This window comes from Amblyomma americanum, chromosome 7 (assembly GCF_052857255.1).
Source record: "Amblyomma americanum isolate KBUSLIRL-KWMA chromosome 7, ASM5285725v1, whole genome shotgun sequence".
In the NCBI taxonomy this organism is placed as follows: domain Eukaryota; kingdom Metazoa; phylum Arthropoda; class Arachnida; order Ixodida; family Ixodidae; genus Amblyomma; species Amblyomma americanum.
The window spans coordinates 138371146-138386204 of record NC_135503.1 but is presented as its reverse complement, the minus strand read 5'-3'; the positions used below and the strand labels follow the sequence as shown (position 1 = coordinate 138386204).

Below are 15059 nucleotides of genomic sequence, written 5' to 3'. Positions count from 1 at the left end.
CCTAAGGACAGTTTGCAACCGAGACATCGCTACACAACCACTGCACACATGGCTGCATGCTTGCTTTGCCATTTATGACGCTTCGGGTAAGTTGCAGCAGTTCACTGAACGTGCTTTGGGGAAAAAAATCAGAGCTCAAAGTCCATCAGATACACTGAGGTAATGGTGTTTATAGTAACATTAAATGGCTAGGTACTTGGAATCACGAGCAAGTGTGCAACTTTTTTTGTCATTGAAGGAGAACAGCAACTAGAAGCGTGTCACTCTGCCAAGTAGTATGGCCTCTGTGGCGTCAAGTTCAGCACTGGTTGTGGTTTGGTTCCGTCTTCACGGTCAGAAGTAAGGAGTGCTCACGATGCGATACAATTCACCTTCTTTGCTTTGTTTTCTTCTTTATCTACAACATTCTACACATGTGATGGGAACAGAGAGGGAGAGAGCAACAAAAGGAAAAGAAGTGGAAAAGGGACAATAGTATAACAGAGGAATTAAAAGTGGAAGAGCGAGGAGAAAGACGTGAAATGCAAACCATCGTTGCAATCTACCGTGCAAGCATGACAGCACCTCAGAAAGCAAAGCAGTATGTGTCAAGCTTTTCAGGGCTGGCATTTGCGGGGTTCCCATCCAAGGACCCCGTTATCAGTCAGCATGCACTCACGACAATGGTCACGTGCACCGCACAGCATACTTTTTTTTTTTCACTGTGAACCAAGGGCAGGCGCGAATTTTGCACTCGGGCAACACTACTGCCCATACCAATGACAGCTGGTAAGTGGTGCATAGGCACAGGACAGTATAAAACAAATGGCAGAGCAAGGTTGCCTCACTCCACTGTAGATGAAATGGAAGGTGCAGCTGCTGGTCATTGTCTGGAGTTATACCGTGCATTCCACCTAAGATGTTCTGCAGTTTTTAAAAGTAGGTGTTTTTGAGTTCATCACCATCATAATCATCATCATCATCAGCCTGGGTACACCCACTGCAGGGCAAAGGCCTCTGCCATGTCTCTCTTATTAACCCTGTCCTTTGCCAGCTGCGCACACCATATGCCCACAAACTATTTAATCTCATTCGCCCACCTAACTTTCTACCGCCCCTGCTACGCTTGCCTCCTCTTGGAATCCACTCCGTCACCCTTAAGGACCACCGGTTATCTTGCCTTCGCATTACATGCCCAGCCAAAGTCCATTTCTTTCTCTTGATTTCGGCTAGGATGTCGTGAACCCACGTTTGTTCCCTCACCCACTCTGCCCACTTCCGGTAGCTTTACATTACACCTATCACTTTTCTTTCCGTGGCTCCCTGTGGTGTCCTTATTTAAGCAGTATATATAAACAACTAACTTTTGCGTGTGTGTTTTTTTCTTTGTAATGATGCGTAAGGCATTATTATACATGGATTACCATGTAGTATACTCCTGTGAGCGCTAAATAATTTATAATCGACTTTCTTTCTCGTGCTCTTTCACTTTTGGTTTCAACAGCTGAAATATGACTGTGATGTAAAAGTGGTTATAGGTCACATGAGGCATGAAAAAACTGCAACATAATCGTTGCTCTCTCATTCGTTGTCATTCCGGCTCTTGAGGAAGGCTGGCTTCAGCACTGTAGTGAATTAAAACGATGAAGCAACGATTATATCGCAGCAATTTTTCCATGCCTCACGTGACATATAACCGCACTTTGACATCACAGCCATCTTCGGCTGTTGAAACTGAAACAGCGTGACAGAAAAATTCGATTATAAAGTTTTTAGTGGTCTTAGGTGAATGCCACATGGTGATTCATGCATAGTAATGTTTTCTGCATCATTGTAGAAAAGAAAACACACCACCAAAATTAGATGTTTACACTTCTATAAGCTGAACCCCTTTCGTTAGCCTCCACGTTTCTGCCCCATAGGTGAGTACCGGTAAGATACAGCTGTTGCATACTTTTCTCTTGAGGGATATTGGTAACCTGCTATTCATGATCTGAGAGAACCTGCCATATGCGCTTCACCCCATTCTTGTCCTTCTAGTTATTTCCCTCCCATGATCCGCATCAATGGTCACTACCTGCCCTAGGTAAACATATTCCCCTACCACTTCCAGCACTTCACTACCAATTAATTGTCAACTGCTGTTCCCTAGCTAGACTGTTGAACATTACCTTGGTTTTCTGCATGTTAATTTTAAGACCCACCGTTCTGCTCTGTCTGTCTAACTCATTGGTCATAATTTGTAGGTCACCTCCTGAGTGACTCAGCAAGGCAATGTCATCAGCAAATCGCACATTACTTAGGTATTCTCCATTACCTCTTTTCCCCAACTGTTCACAATTCAGGCCTCGGAATACTTCCTGTAAACAGGTGGTGAACAGCATTGGCGAGATCGTGTCTCTTTGCCTGACGCCTTTCCTTATTGGAATTTTATTGCTGACTTTATGAAAGACTTAGGTAGCATAAGACTGATCAACACCCTGATTCTGCAATGACTGCTGAGGTTTCCACTGAGTCAAATGCTTTCATAATCAATGAAGGCTATATATAGGGGTTGAATATATTCTGTGCATTTCTCTATGACCTGATTGATACTAGTGTGAATATGGTCTATTGTCGAGTATCCTTTACGAAAGCCTGCCTGCTCATTTCGTTGATTGGACTCTGTTACCAATTACTTTAGTAATAGGCAATAGGCAATAAGCTGATCAGTCTGTAATATTTCAAGTCCAATTGACGTCTCCTTTCTTATGAATTAGGGTAATGTTAGCATTCTTCCAAGCGTCTGGTACGCTCGAGGTTATAAGGCATTTTATATACAGGGTGGCTAGTTTTTTTAGCAGAATCTCCTCTCCGTCTTTCAACATATCTGCTGTTACCTGACCCTCACCAGCTGCTTTTGCCCTTTGCATTGATCCTAGAGCTTTCTTCACTTCCTCTTTCGTTGCTGGCGGGATGACACATCGCTGTGCGCTGTCTCTCTCTTTAATGTTCTGGTTACATTAGCTACTGTATAGATTTGTGTAGAACTCTTCGGCTACGTTAACTATCTCATCCATATTGCTAATGACATTGCCCTTTGAGTTAGAAGAGCACTTCTTTCGGCATAGCATTGCCAGCAGTGCGGTGCATCAGAATACAGCTAATGCATACTAACTAGTGGGCTGGTTAAGTAATCTTGAATAGTTAACTATTACTGTTAGTCCCCTTATTTATTGAAAGGCATGTAGCCCGCCTTAAATAATATTCATATCACTTTTTACAGTTTTGAAAACGCAGTTATTCTCAACGCTGCGTCCCAGAAAATTTTGGCTATTTCAACGAGTTACGTGCACTGGAGGGGTTGCTTTGCCTCAAAACTTTTTGAAAGTGCATGTATTTTAGCGCAGTGCAGACAAAATTTGTTGGGCTACAGCGCCGAGGGTAACTGCATTTTCGAAATTGTAAAAACTGATATTGATATTAGTTAGGCTACATGCCTCTCTACAAATAAGAAGGCTTAACGATACTTAACGATTCAATATTCCTTAACCAGCCTACGAGTTAATAACGCACGTCTTAGCTGTATTCTGATGCACTACACCGCTGACCATGCTGTGCCAAAAAAAGTGCTGTTCTGACTCAAAAAGCTTACTTTTTAAAATTGCAGAACATCTTAGGTGAAACACCTGGTATAGTAAATGGAAGTTTGTAATGTGCCTTAGGGCCTATGGACATCAGCATGAGCTTACACACAAGTGCGGTAGTCCTGTCAAAGTCATTGTCAATAACTTCATCTTGGTCAAACAAAAATCTTGTAAATATTGTAATCATACTCATAAAAATGTTACAATTTCTACTTGCCACCATTTCATTTGCATTTGGCTTTGTGCTTAGCACTGAAAATACTTGCTCGTGCGCTGCCATGCCACATGGAAAAATTGTCTTTGTAAATGTTTGGGAAAAGTAATGTGACTGTTCAGAGCTGTTCAGAGGTACAGTCGGGGACAAAAGTCTGTGGACCACGTGTTCCTCAAACGAAGCCGGTAGCTATATTATTAGCTGGTGGCTGGAGACCACACTTGTAGAGATGAAAGAACAAAATTTGAATTTTTCACCTTCACAAGTGTGGTCTTCAGCCGGTGGCTAATAGCAGAGCTTTCGACTTCGTTTGAGGAACACATGGTCCACAGACTTTTGTCTCCGACTGTACAATATAATAGTTTTCACAACATGTTTCACCAGTAAGAATGCTTGCCTTTTTCTGTATTTTAGTGCAAAAGCACTACTTAACACGGTTCCAGCCAAAAATCTTGTGTGAAGCTTGACCTTGAGGGTGGCCTTGGTCAACCTGGAGAAAAAAAGCAAATATTGCTGCAACTGGGTTTCAGACCCGTGGTGGCACGAACAGATCAAATTCACTGGCCACAGCACGAGAGCACTATGCTATCGCGTTAAACTAAACACAAGCTAAGTACAAACAAAAATAATGAGCCAACCAGGCTAAATGCATGCTTTCGCACGTCTGCTCAGTTTAACCCCATGAAAACACTACCACTTTTTTCACTGCAGGTCAGCTTTAACTCTGCAGTCTACTGCTTCCTTAAGCTGCACAGAGTTGTGCAAACGTTGAATGCAGTTATGCTCAGCCATCAATACACATTTATTTATTTATTCTTAAATGTACACAACGAACATTACATAAGGGCAGGGGAGAACGGCCAAAATGTAAGCACGTAAAGTGATTTCAGATGGACCTCAGTGGCGTCTTAAGTATCCAGGGTTGATGTTGGTTCCTCTTCGGATGGAAGGCCATTCAAATCTGAGGCTGTTTGAAGGAAAAAGGGCTGGTGGTATGTTTTGGCAGGGGCTTGCATGGTACAGTAAAACCTCGTTAATTCGAATTCGCTTAATTCGAACTTCCGGCTAATTCGAACTGCCGGCCGGGTCCCGGCAAAGCCCTGTGTATTTCAATGGGTCAAAACTCCTGATAATTCGAATATGCCAGTATCCACGTCGGTTAATTCGAACTAGGCGCCGATGGCTGGCATTGCTCCTCGCATATAGAAGTCACCTCGTAGCAAATACAATGCGCTGAAAATTTAAAAAAAATGCAGAATGATGAGAAAAAAAATAAGCCAGCACGCACGAGGTGAGACGTGAATTTCGTTGCCCGAACCAACCCTCCGGTGCATGCCGTAGCAGGTTTTCGCTGCCGGAGCGTCGAAGCATTGGCTTGTCTATTTTTGGCTGACGCGCGGTCACGCGGGTAGCCACCCTACCGCGGGCGCCGCCTATGCTCCGGCCACGGTGGATCCGGCGCAAGCCGTTGCAGGTTTCCGCTGCGCCGAGGCGGTCGTGACCATTGGAGACGCACGCGACCATGGAGGAAGGAAGTACTCGGGAGAGGCGGTTACGTCACATTTTTTTGAAGCCGCGCTTTTTTTCTGATGGAAATAAACGTTTCAATCAAGCGGGCCTCCCCTCCCCGTTCCCCCGCTTCCCTCTACTTGGGCGCCTGCGCCCGCTCGTTAATTCAAACTCCGCTTAATTCGAACAATTTTCCGGTCCCCCTCGAGTTCGAATTAGCGAGGTTTTAATGTATAGGCGACATTAGGCTGGTTAGATTGGTTAGGTTGGTTAGATTGGTTAGTTTTGGTCAGGTGCTCTGAAGTGCCTCACCACCCCTCAGTGTGTAGAGACTGCAGAATTGGCAACAGAATGCCCATGTTACCGGCTGCAGGTACAGCAAGACCCCGCAGGGTCCAGCGTCGACGGCCAGCTCAAGCCACCTGCTGGCCGGGGCAGGGGAGCTGAACCGGTGTGACCCCGCAGCCACCATGACCTGGCCCCGGGGCCTGCTGGGGGACCTCAAGAGCCACCTGCAGGCATCATCAGCTGCGCCCCCACCGCGACCGTCCTCGTCAGCAACCAGCGAGAGCCATCTCGCCCACCGGGCACAGGCAAGACGCTCGGTGCGCGCTCCCCATGGCTCGTGTGCTGGTGGCATCGGTGGTCTACCTCTTTCTTTTATGTCTCATTCATTACGCACTGTTTTCTACCAATATCATGAATCCATCCCCAACTAGCCAAGACTTCTGCCTTGTTTGAGGATAGTCTAATGATTTCTAGGTGACCTCGAAGAGACAACACTCTGATAACCCCGTGATGCCCAGTGTCGCATATTCACGACACTCCACTTGAACGCCATGTGGTCATTACTACCTGGAACTTGCATGCAAAGTTTAATACAGAGCTTGACGTGTTCTCAGTGGCCACCACTTTCCAATCAAAATGTTCGACATCACTGTGAGGAAGCTGTGGAAACAAAAAGGGGACCTGAATGGGCAGCATTCAACAACTCTTTGTTTCTCATTTTCCGACAACTTTGGTGAGAAGAATAGGAAGACATTTATTGGATAAAAAATCGCCTGCTGTCCCTGGCCCTTTGAGTTGGTTCGAGACCTTCGAGTTGAACTTTCATTTCCAACTAGCTGCACAAAATAGACCAAATGACCTTTGTTTCAAATTCACAATGTACTGATTTCTAACACTTAAAAATTTTACATTTTGGGTTCTAGCTAGCATAATGTAGGCGTAATTATTGCTTTTTATTTGCTGCCTTCTTAATTTGGGACTTAAACGGTATGAACTAGTTTATTTGAGACACATGCACTCGTACAGACTCAGTCTCGGTGCTCTGCTGTACGATCAGTTGTTTCATGTCCTCGGCTCTCTCTGGCTTCAGCATTTTCGGTTTTGTGTCTCCCTGTCTCCCTGCAGCACGCTTGTTTGCTTCAAGTGATGATCTGCCCAATGCTTTTGTGGTGGGCTGCTCTGACTTGTATGACTGATGAGTGTTGTTTCCTATTGAAATGGCTAATACATATTTGTCATTTCCAGTATGACCACTCGCAACAATCCCGCAGTCCCGCTCGTCACAGCACGCTTAACCACATGCCCTTATGTGCAGGACCCGACTCCACTCGTCGAGGACCTGACCAGCCTATTGCACTTCCACGAGGCTGGCCGCAGCCAAGACCCGCCACCGGCCAACGACCTTCTGGACCTGTCGAGCCTCCTGTCGGGTGGCGGGCTCTCCTCGTCTGAGCTGCTCGTGGGGCGCAACTTCGAGGAGCTGGATGGGGACCTGGGCCGCCTCGGCGGGGGCTTCCACGAGGAGTTCTTCAAGAAGTCCTCGGGAGACGGGCGCCAGGACATCGGCAGCAGCGGTGGCGGCGGCACTCCTCGCACTCCCATGACGGCACCGGGTGGCTCGCACACACTGCCGCGCGCCGCGGAGCACGCGGCGCCGGCGGCCGCGACCAGCACGCTGGGCTCAGTCGCCTCGCGGCTGGCCGGCCTCGAAGGCTGCCTGGCTGCTCTGGGCCGCAGCCAGAGCCGCGAGCTGCAAGAGATCAAAGGCGAGCTGTCGGCCATTCGCCGTCTGCTCATCTCGGTCCTCTTCCATGTGCTGCCAGAGGAAGCGAGGAGCGACGCCGTCGCCAAGTACACGTGAGCTGGCACCGCCGCCGTTAGGCTTCCGCCAGCCGCGAAGCGAAAGACTCAAGCGTGGAGAGAGAGCGACGACCGCGACACACGCGAAGGTTCATCTCTGTCCGCATTTCGTAGCCAGGCACGGAGACGCTGAAGAGCGTCACTGAGTCTGGAGCAGATGCGCACCCATGTGTGGCACTTCATCAAGCAGCCGACAGGTCTTTGAGCAGCCACCGACCAGACCGCTTGGCCTGTCCACCAGTTTGTGGCTGCAGGCTGGCTGCAGACTGTGCATCCTTCATGCTCAGACCCAAGTGAGGAGCTATTGGCTCTTGTCCGTTCACTACGCACAGCCATGGAGCATGTCACCATCAGCTTTGTGGGGTAGCTGTGTGCTCTTCCCAGCCTGTGCCATGGATGGCTCTTTTTTATAATGCGCTTGTGTGACTTTGCGCCTGAATTGACGTGGATAATATTGTGACGTGTTTCATGGGCAGCGTACCTGCTGTATACAGCTTGCAGTAGTATGCCGCTGTTATTTTGTACAGGCCTACGCAATACTATTGTGGACGAGGGTGTAATATTTTCATGACCTGAAGGGGAACGCATATGTGGGCACGGAATCATAAAGACGGGAGTGTGCACCCTCTTAGTGCACAAACCACAACCGTGTCCCCAGGTCACCAGCTAGGCCACCAAGAATTCCAGTGCAGCGATGTATCAACACATTTTTTGCTCACTACTTCCACTCGTCGGGGATGCGGCACAGAACAGTGACAGCTGCCTCCTATTTTTATTTTTTCGTTCTTGCTCGTTTGTCACACGTTCTCACAGCATGGCTGACATCCGTCACAAGTCGGTCTTGAGGCGTGGCACATCTGTGCAGACGGGCTTTCAAAGTTTTGCTGCAAAACTCAGGCCACAGCAATGCAATGAACCCACTGAAATGATATGCCATTGCCTCTGCTGCAGATGTGGGTAAATGCTTGTGGCAAGAAGCAACTCAGCACACTTTTACCTACTGTTCAGTGTTGGGATAGGTACATATACACACATGCATACACAAATATACATTTAGGCAGTCTTGCTTGCACAAAAGCGCCCTTCCGTGGACAGGAGACAAGACTGTGGTGACCTTGGAAAATGGCGCTGGGGAAAAGTCGCGGCCAGAAAGCACATCCACTTCTCTGCTCTCAAAGGACGTTCTCTTACGTGCCTGTGTGTATGTGTGTGTGCGTGCGTGCAGTGCGCTCAGGGGGGGGGGTGGGGGACAGCGAAAGCCCCCAGCAAAACGGGTTCGCGTCACAGCACAATGGTTGGGCTGCATACTTCGGAGTATGAGGCCCCAGGGTTGCCTTGCCTTCTCCTCTCCAAAACCGGGTCACGTTGGATTGACTTCAAAGCACAGAACCTGGGGCAGGGGTGGGTGTGGAAACACGGGATGGGGGGGAATATAGAGGGTAGAAGCGCAAGGCGAACCAAGCGGTCGCTGCTTGCGATTACCACTGGGCGTTCATGTTTGAGGCTCGTCCGCCAAAAACGTACGCAGAAGCGTTGTCGCCACCAACCTGTGTGCTGCGAGGGTGCATGTGATGTCGCTTAATCTACTATTTGACACATGTTCTTTGTACATACTATACATAGAAGGGTAAACGATGAGAAAAACGGCTTTAAAAAAAATACCAAAGATGGGGAGCAGGGTGGTCAGACAGAATTGCCGCACAGCCACTGACGGCAAGTCTTGGCATGCAAAAGCGCTCAGCAGTTCCTGCCAGACACAGATGACAGCTGCCGGTATTGCTGTTATTACAACAATGGGGAAGAGGAAAAGAGGGGAATCATTTTCTTTCAGCTTTTTTATAGGATTTATAAATGCATTCATAACTGCGCGTGTACGCTTACATCATAGGGCAACCATGAGCCAGCGAAGAGAAGTGGCTTCTCTACGGTCTAGGAGCATTACAGTATGAGTGGGCAGCTGCGTTTTCTCACGCTAGCTTTTCCAGTTGTTCGCAACTCCAGTTGAGAGCTGCCCAGTGCCAGTGACGTGTGCATGGCACGCCTCAAAGAAGCAGGCCTCAGTGCTGACTCCTCGGCGTGCAAGTGTGGACAGTATTATGTGCAATGTAGATGCAGCTATAGTTGATGTTGACGTGTCTTGCTGCTGGATGCTCATGACAGACAGGCATTTGTTGTTCCTGCGGCTCCTTCCTTGGTTTGTCCTTGTGCAAGCACACATCCTTGTGCAAGCCCCAGTCGCAAGCAAACAGGAATGCAGATTTTGAGCTGACAGGAGGCTTAAAAGCTTCTTTAGTTGTTATTTTTCATTTATTTTATAATTATTAGGGTGGTGAGGGAAGCTACACGAATGATTCAGTATGAGCATGCCAACTGTAAAGGCTGCCTCTTCAAGGTTCTGTTTCTTATGAGCATTGAGGAAATTACTCATAGCTGACAGAGGATGCCATGCCTGCCCATCGTCTGTTGGATACATTAGCACGATATGACGCTGGCATGATCTTTTTTTTTTTGTGGTAAGTCCAGGAAGCTTGGTCTACGAAACACTGCTGAAAGGATGCGGACGAAGTGATACAGGACTACACAAGTGCTGACTTTCAGCCCTCACTTGTGTCATCCTGTACCCCTTTGTCTATGTTCTTTCTGTGCTGTTTCATTGAAACATTAACTACCAACACGCCCAGACATGCATTCTAGGAAGCTTCATGCTTTCCCTTTATATACTCCATTGCCCATTTGGCAAGTTACTGCAGCTGCATCTTCAGCTGTTCCGCTGCAATGTGCGGGTGACCTTTGGTTTCAGAGCACCTTTTATTAAGCTTGCAACCTTTCATTGAGGCTTTAAACACCCCCGCCTGCAGTTGAAGACATCAGCAAGCACGTGCACTCACTTTTCTTTACCGTGGCAGTGGTTTCAGACAAGTATGAGGTTTGCGAGCTTGCGCATACCATCATGTTTTGGAGCTTCTGCACAGCGTTGTTTCCTGTTGCTGTTTTGAACTTCTAGTTGAAGCCCCCCTTCAATTTCGTACTGCAGATCTCAGGCTGTTTGTCTTTCGTCTTGCAGGAGGCAGTGTAGTCAAGCTAGTTGGCATATACTCAAGTGCAGAAACAGTGCAAAAACTGGACCAGGAAAAGAAGTCACAGACAAGAATATATGCTGTTGTCTGTTACTAGTTTTCTTAATACTGTTTCTGCACTGTTTCTGCATTCATCTTTCAATTTCTTATCTGAAAGGTTTCACGTTCGATGTGACTCTGTTTCAACACTTGCTGACAGTCTATCTCTGGTTCTTAAATTTCAGAGTGCAAAGCTGACACGAATATGCCGCAGTGTCTCGAGATAGCAGCATGCGTCAAATTCTCGATTGTGGCTTGCAGCTGGTCTTGTGTGCGTACGGTCGAGCCACTGTATTTGAAACGACGATTTGCCTCCTTGGCATGCCAGGCGGGCAGTGCTACACTGCATAGCATATTGCTTGAGTTCTCATTGGGATCAGAGCCAGTAGCTCCCCATCCTCCTTGTCTCATATGTTGAATCTCGTACGCAACGTTGACACGCTAGTAGTTTCTGGACTCAAGTTTATGCTGGTGTGCATTGTGACTGCTGCAGTGAACACATACAAGTACCTCCTAGCCACCTAGTAAAGCATCCACAGTGCATTCTCATCTCTTGGTTCTTTCCCGTCAGTTGAGGAAGTCTCGTCCGTGAGCACGTTTTGTTTCTGATGTCACGATTCTCCTTATTCTCGGTGCTTCACTTTGCACTAGTTGTACGGGGCTTAGAGCAGGCTGCAGGGGCATGTTCCACAATAAGCAGGAAGTGGCAGCTTTATACATATATATATATATATATATATATAAATATACACTCACGTATATATATATACACATATAGCGCGGTTAAGGACATGCGCCACCGTGTCGCGATCGATGTGTTGCTGTGGGGGAGAAAGTGAAAAAAAAAAAAATAGCCATGATTGCTCAACACTTTTTATACATTGGTTGTGTAGCATAGTGATCGCGTGGTTGAATCTTTCTGTGTAGCTGTGTGAGGTCATGTTTGTGTAGTGAGTCCCACGACAAGAGCAGCAACAACTGACCCGTGGATGCCCGAAGCTGTGGCCCTGGTTTATTATAGCATTGGGGTCAATGAATCTTTGGCAAGCAATGCACCACTCACATTTTTAGCTTCCTTTTATCCGACGAATGCTGGTCATTCTTACTGCGGTCTGTCCCGATGGCATGAGCATGGATACCAGTACCCACATAGCCGCTGCTGCCCTCTGGGTTGGCGTCGCGAAGGTACAGAAGAATAAGCTCGACTGCGTGACACTTTCACACGAGACTACGCGCAACACTTTTTTTTTATGCTGCTGTTGTCAGCTTACCAGGCTTAACTCTGGCATGGTGTAGGTGCAACCAAATCGACGTTGCTAAGTGTTGCAAATGCCTGCAGTCTATACGATGTTGAAGGTGTGTGCCATCTTCAACACCAGTGCTGCATCTAGATGAGTTGGTAACCTACCTTGTACGAGGCACTTATCCTGGCTTGATCCTGTGGCCCTTCATGAGATGGGTCAAGGGAACCGAGATGCATTGTGTACACCTCGGGGCTATTCACACCTCAATGGGCACCAACTTTCTGGCTTGCTTTGTTACGGCTTTGTAGGAAAACTTTACAGGAAAGCACCCTCAGTATGAAATGTGTTCCCCACATTTTGGGGAGGAAGTCTGGCAGCAAAGGCCACTCACTCGATCCTGTTGACTTATTCAGAGTGGATGTGGCAGCTTCTGCACTAGTCGTGGCATAGAATCAAAGTGAAGTCTCGTTCTATATTATTTTCTTGTTTGCGCCAAATAACTTTCGATGCCTTTGGCTATAATTTTTCTATGGCACTTCAACTGCCCTAAAATGCACTGAGACAGTGGCTGTAAAGAAGGGTGCTGTTCATTCTGTGCTAAATTCTATTGTGACATGCAGCCATGAACCAAAGTAATGCAGACAAGCCTTTTAGTGTTCGCCGCTGTTCACCAGTTATTATGATGCTCTGTGTCAGACATGGAATTGCATTTGTTTGCAGACTGCTATGCACTGGCACTGTACAAGTGGGGCTCAACCTGTCCCAGGTACTAATTTGGCAACTTGAGGTGCATTCATGGCCGTAGCTGCAGGCTTTTGCGACACTGAGCACAATTAAGAGAGACGTAAGTACCGTGGGTGTCAGTTGTCACCTCAGAAGTCTCTTGTAATGTACTCACTTCTAATTAGTCTTCACTTTCTTTTTGCAAAGTCCAGAGCTGATCAGGTGTGCCTGCATCATTTATCTCTCTTCTCTATCGTACAGTGCAATCTGATAGGCTTCAGTCATGTTTGCTAGCTATGACGCAGCAAAGTTTCTCAGTATTGCCATTCTTGTTCCTCGCGTTGTTTCTAAAGCCGCCGCGGCTCCAGAACTCTGTGAAGATCTGCTTTGTTCTCTCTTATTGTGCTAGGCTGTTTTACAGGAAAGCAGGGTTTAAGCTGGGACACAGTCTGGGCCTGCTAGCATACTATGGCTGTCACTCACGTTCACCCTGGCATTGAGTCTCAGGCTTGGCTACCAGCTTTTGGGTCTTTTTTTTTTTTCAGCTGAGGGGTCCCTTGGCTGCATCCCTGTTTTTTGAAGCACAGTTCTCTTGAGCTGTAGCACTGGTAATGGCACTGCCTAAAAGAAGGGAGAAAATCTGGAAATAGTTGGCTAATGAAAACAAACTACTGTTCATTACGTTTTATTTATTGTTCTACTATTTGTTTGCGTATGAGTGAACAAATCTTCAGAAAGGAAGGCCATTCTGGATTTAGAGGTTCGTCTGAGCAATGAACAATAAAAAAAAAAGGGTTGGGGTAAGCGGAAGTACTTCAGGCTAAGTGCTTTCTGCTTCAATCTCAATGTAGTCACCTGTTGTTTTATACTGAGCTTGTGTTGATTAAAGCCAGTCGAACAACCCTTTGGAGATAAGCGGAATCACATTGAGATTCACTTATCGTATACTGCCGCATATAAGTCCAAATTTTTTTTTCCAAAAACGGGGGTCGACCTATTTGCGGGGTCTGTAGTTTCAGCCGAGCCATAGATAGTACACGCCTCGTGTCGGTGCTCTTTTCCTGCAGATGCGTGGTGCTACATGTCTAAAAAATCATTAATTTGTGTGCAAATCGGTTGCATGATGAACATTCAAATTGCTTCGTTTACCTGCCTTGCTCCTCCTGGCGGTTACTTTTCCTGTAACCTCTGTAGTGTTTGTTGAGCCAGAATTCGAAACTACATGACCGTTGGCAGCTCCGTTTGCCGCCACTCAGCTGGCTGCATGCAGGTTAAGAAAACGTGAAGGAGCGCCGTTTCATCAACTAGCTTTGATCTCTATTTGCCGTCGGTCTCTGGCCTCGCGACTGCATCAATACGCTTTTTTGCTTTGAGCTGCCTGCCCTGCGATGCCATCCTGCGGTAAAGGGTGGTGTAAGCGTTGGGTTATGTTTGGAGTCAACTTTCAGCAAGAGCTGCATATTAGAGGGTCGACTTATATTCGAAGTCGACTTATAAGCGGCAATATACTGTAGTAAGCTGGCTGGCCTTTTGTTATGGCCTTCTTTATTGATTGTGATTTTTCTGGCTTGAGCTTACTTGCCATTTATACAGAGGAGCATATGCATAGGCTGCATTTTAAAGAGGTATTCCACCTCCTTCAAAACATGAGTAAAGTTATGCGGGGTTTCTGCAGACGAAAAAAGCAAGAAAATTTTTAGAATAATTTTGTCTTGCTTTTTACGGAGAGGTCTGTGTAAAGTGAGGATCTGAGGCAAGGACTTTCCTGTTGCCACTACCAATAATAAATGGTGACTTTTGTACATACTTTTGCGGGACAATAAAAAACAGCCCCACTTTTCTTACAACACAGATTATTAAGTAGAACTTGAAGAAAGTTTGAGATTATCAACACTAGTCTTTTCAGTGTGCTGTGGTGCAATCTTATAGTCTAACGCTGTTCATCTTGTTGTTGCCGACAACAGTTGTGTTCACTGCTGTTTCCCATCACATCCAGAGTGGGCAGCAGTCGGGGACCTTTGCTGCATCCGAGTTAAAAGTGGGTGACATAACACACACTGCCTCCGATGGGAGAGATGGAGCGGCATCTTTCCAGGCAGATCACAGGGTGGCTTGCGGCCAAAAAAGGACACTACTGTGGGTGTTAGTTCAAGCATGCTCTTGCTTAGGGTGGTTCGGTTCACTACCACTGCTACTGCTGATGCGGGTGACAAGCATCCAAGTTCCAGCCTCTGAAAAGCTTTTGACGATTGGAGCAGAGTAGCCGCTGAACTCTGGAAATAGTTGAACATAAACTTTGAGGGACACTGAGGATAAATTGAATGTGGCCCTAATTGATGAATTACCAGTTTGCAATCTGATGACAAAATAAGGCTACTCTTACAGAAAACAGTGATCTTATAAGCTAGAAAGGGAAAGTACACTGCGATGACGTTGTCCAGTATCTTTTTGTAACATAACTGAAAACAAGCACACCCATATATTACGGTAAGATTTGCAT

At 46.8% G+C, this 15059-nt stretch overlaps 1 protein-coding gene across 4 annotated transcripts in view; it reads left to right on the top strand.

The window, feature by feature from the left end:
• The window catches only part of LOC144096613 (WD repeat and coiled-coil-containing protein-like), a 45054-nt gene extending 33624 nt beyond the window's left edge, over positions 1 to 11430 (top strand). For 2 of the 4 annotated variants that reach the window (XM_077629429.1, XM_077629427.1), the window contains 2 exons: positions 5702 to 5921; positions 6932 to 11430. In XM_077629429.1, the coding sequence (XP_077485555.1) occupies positions 5702 to 5921; positions 6932 to 7477 (766 nt within the window). In that variant the 3' untranslated portion in view covers positions 7478 to 11430. Of the gene's footprint in view, positions 1 to 5701; positions 5934 to 6931 lie in introns of all 4 variants that reach the window. The other 2 variants (XM_077629426.1, XM_077629428.1) reach the window with 2 other exon arrangements.
• The last annotated feature ends 3629 nt before the right edge of the window (positions 11431 to 15059 follow it).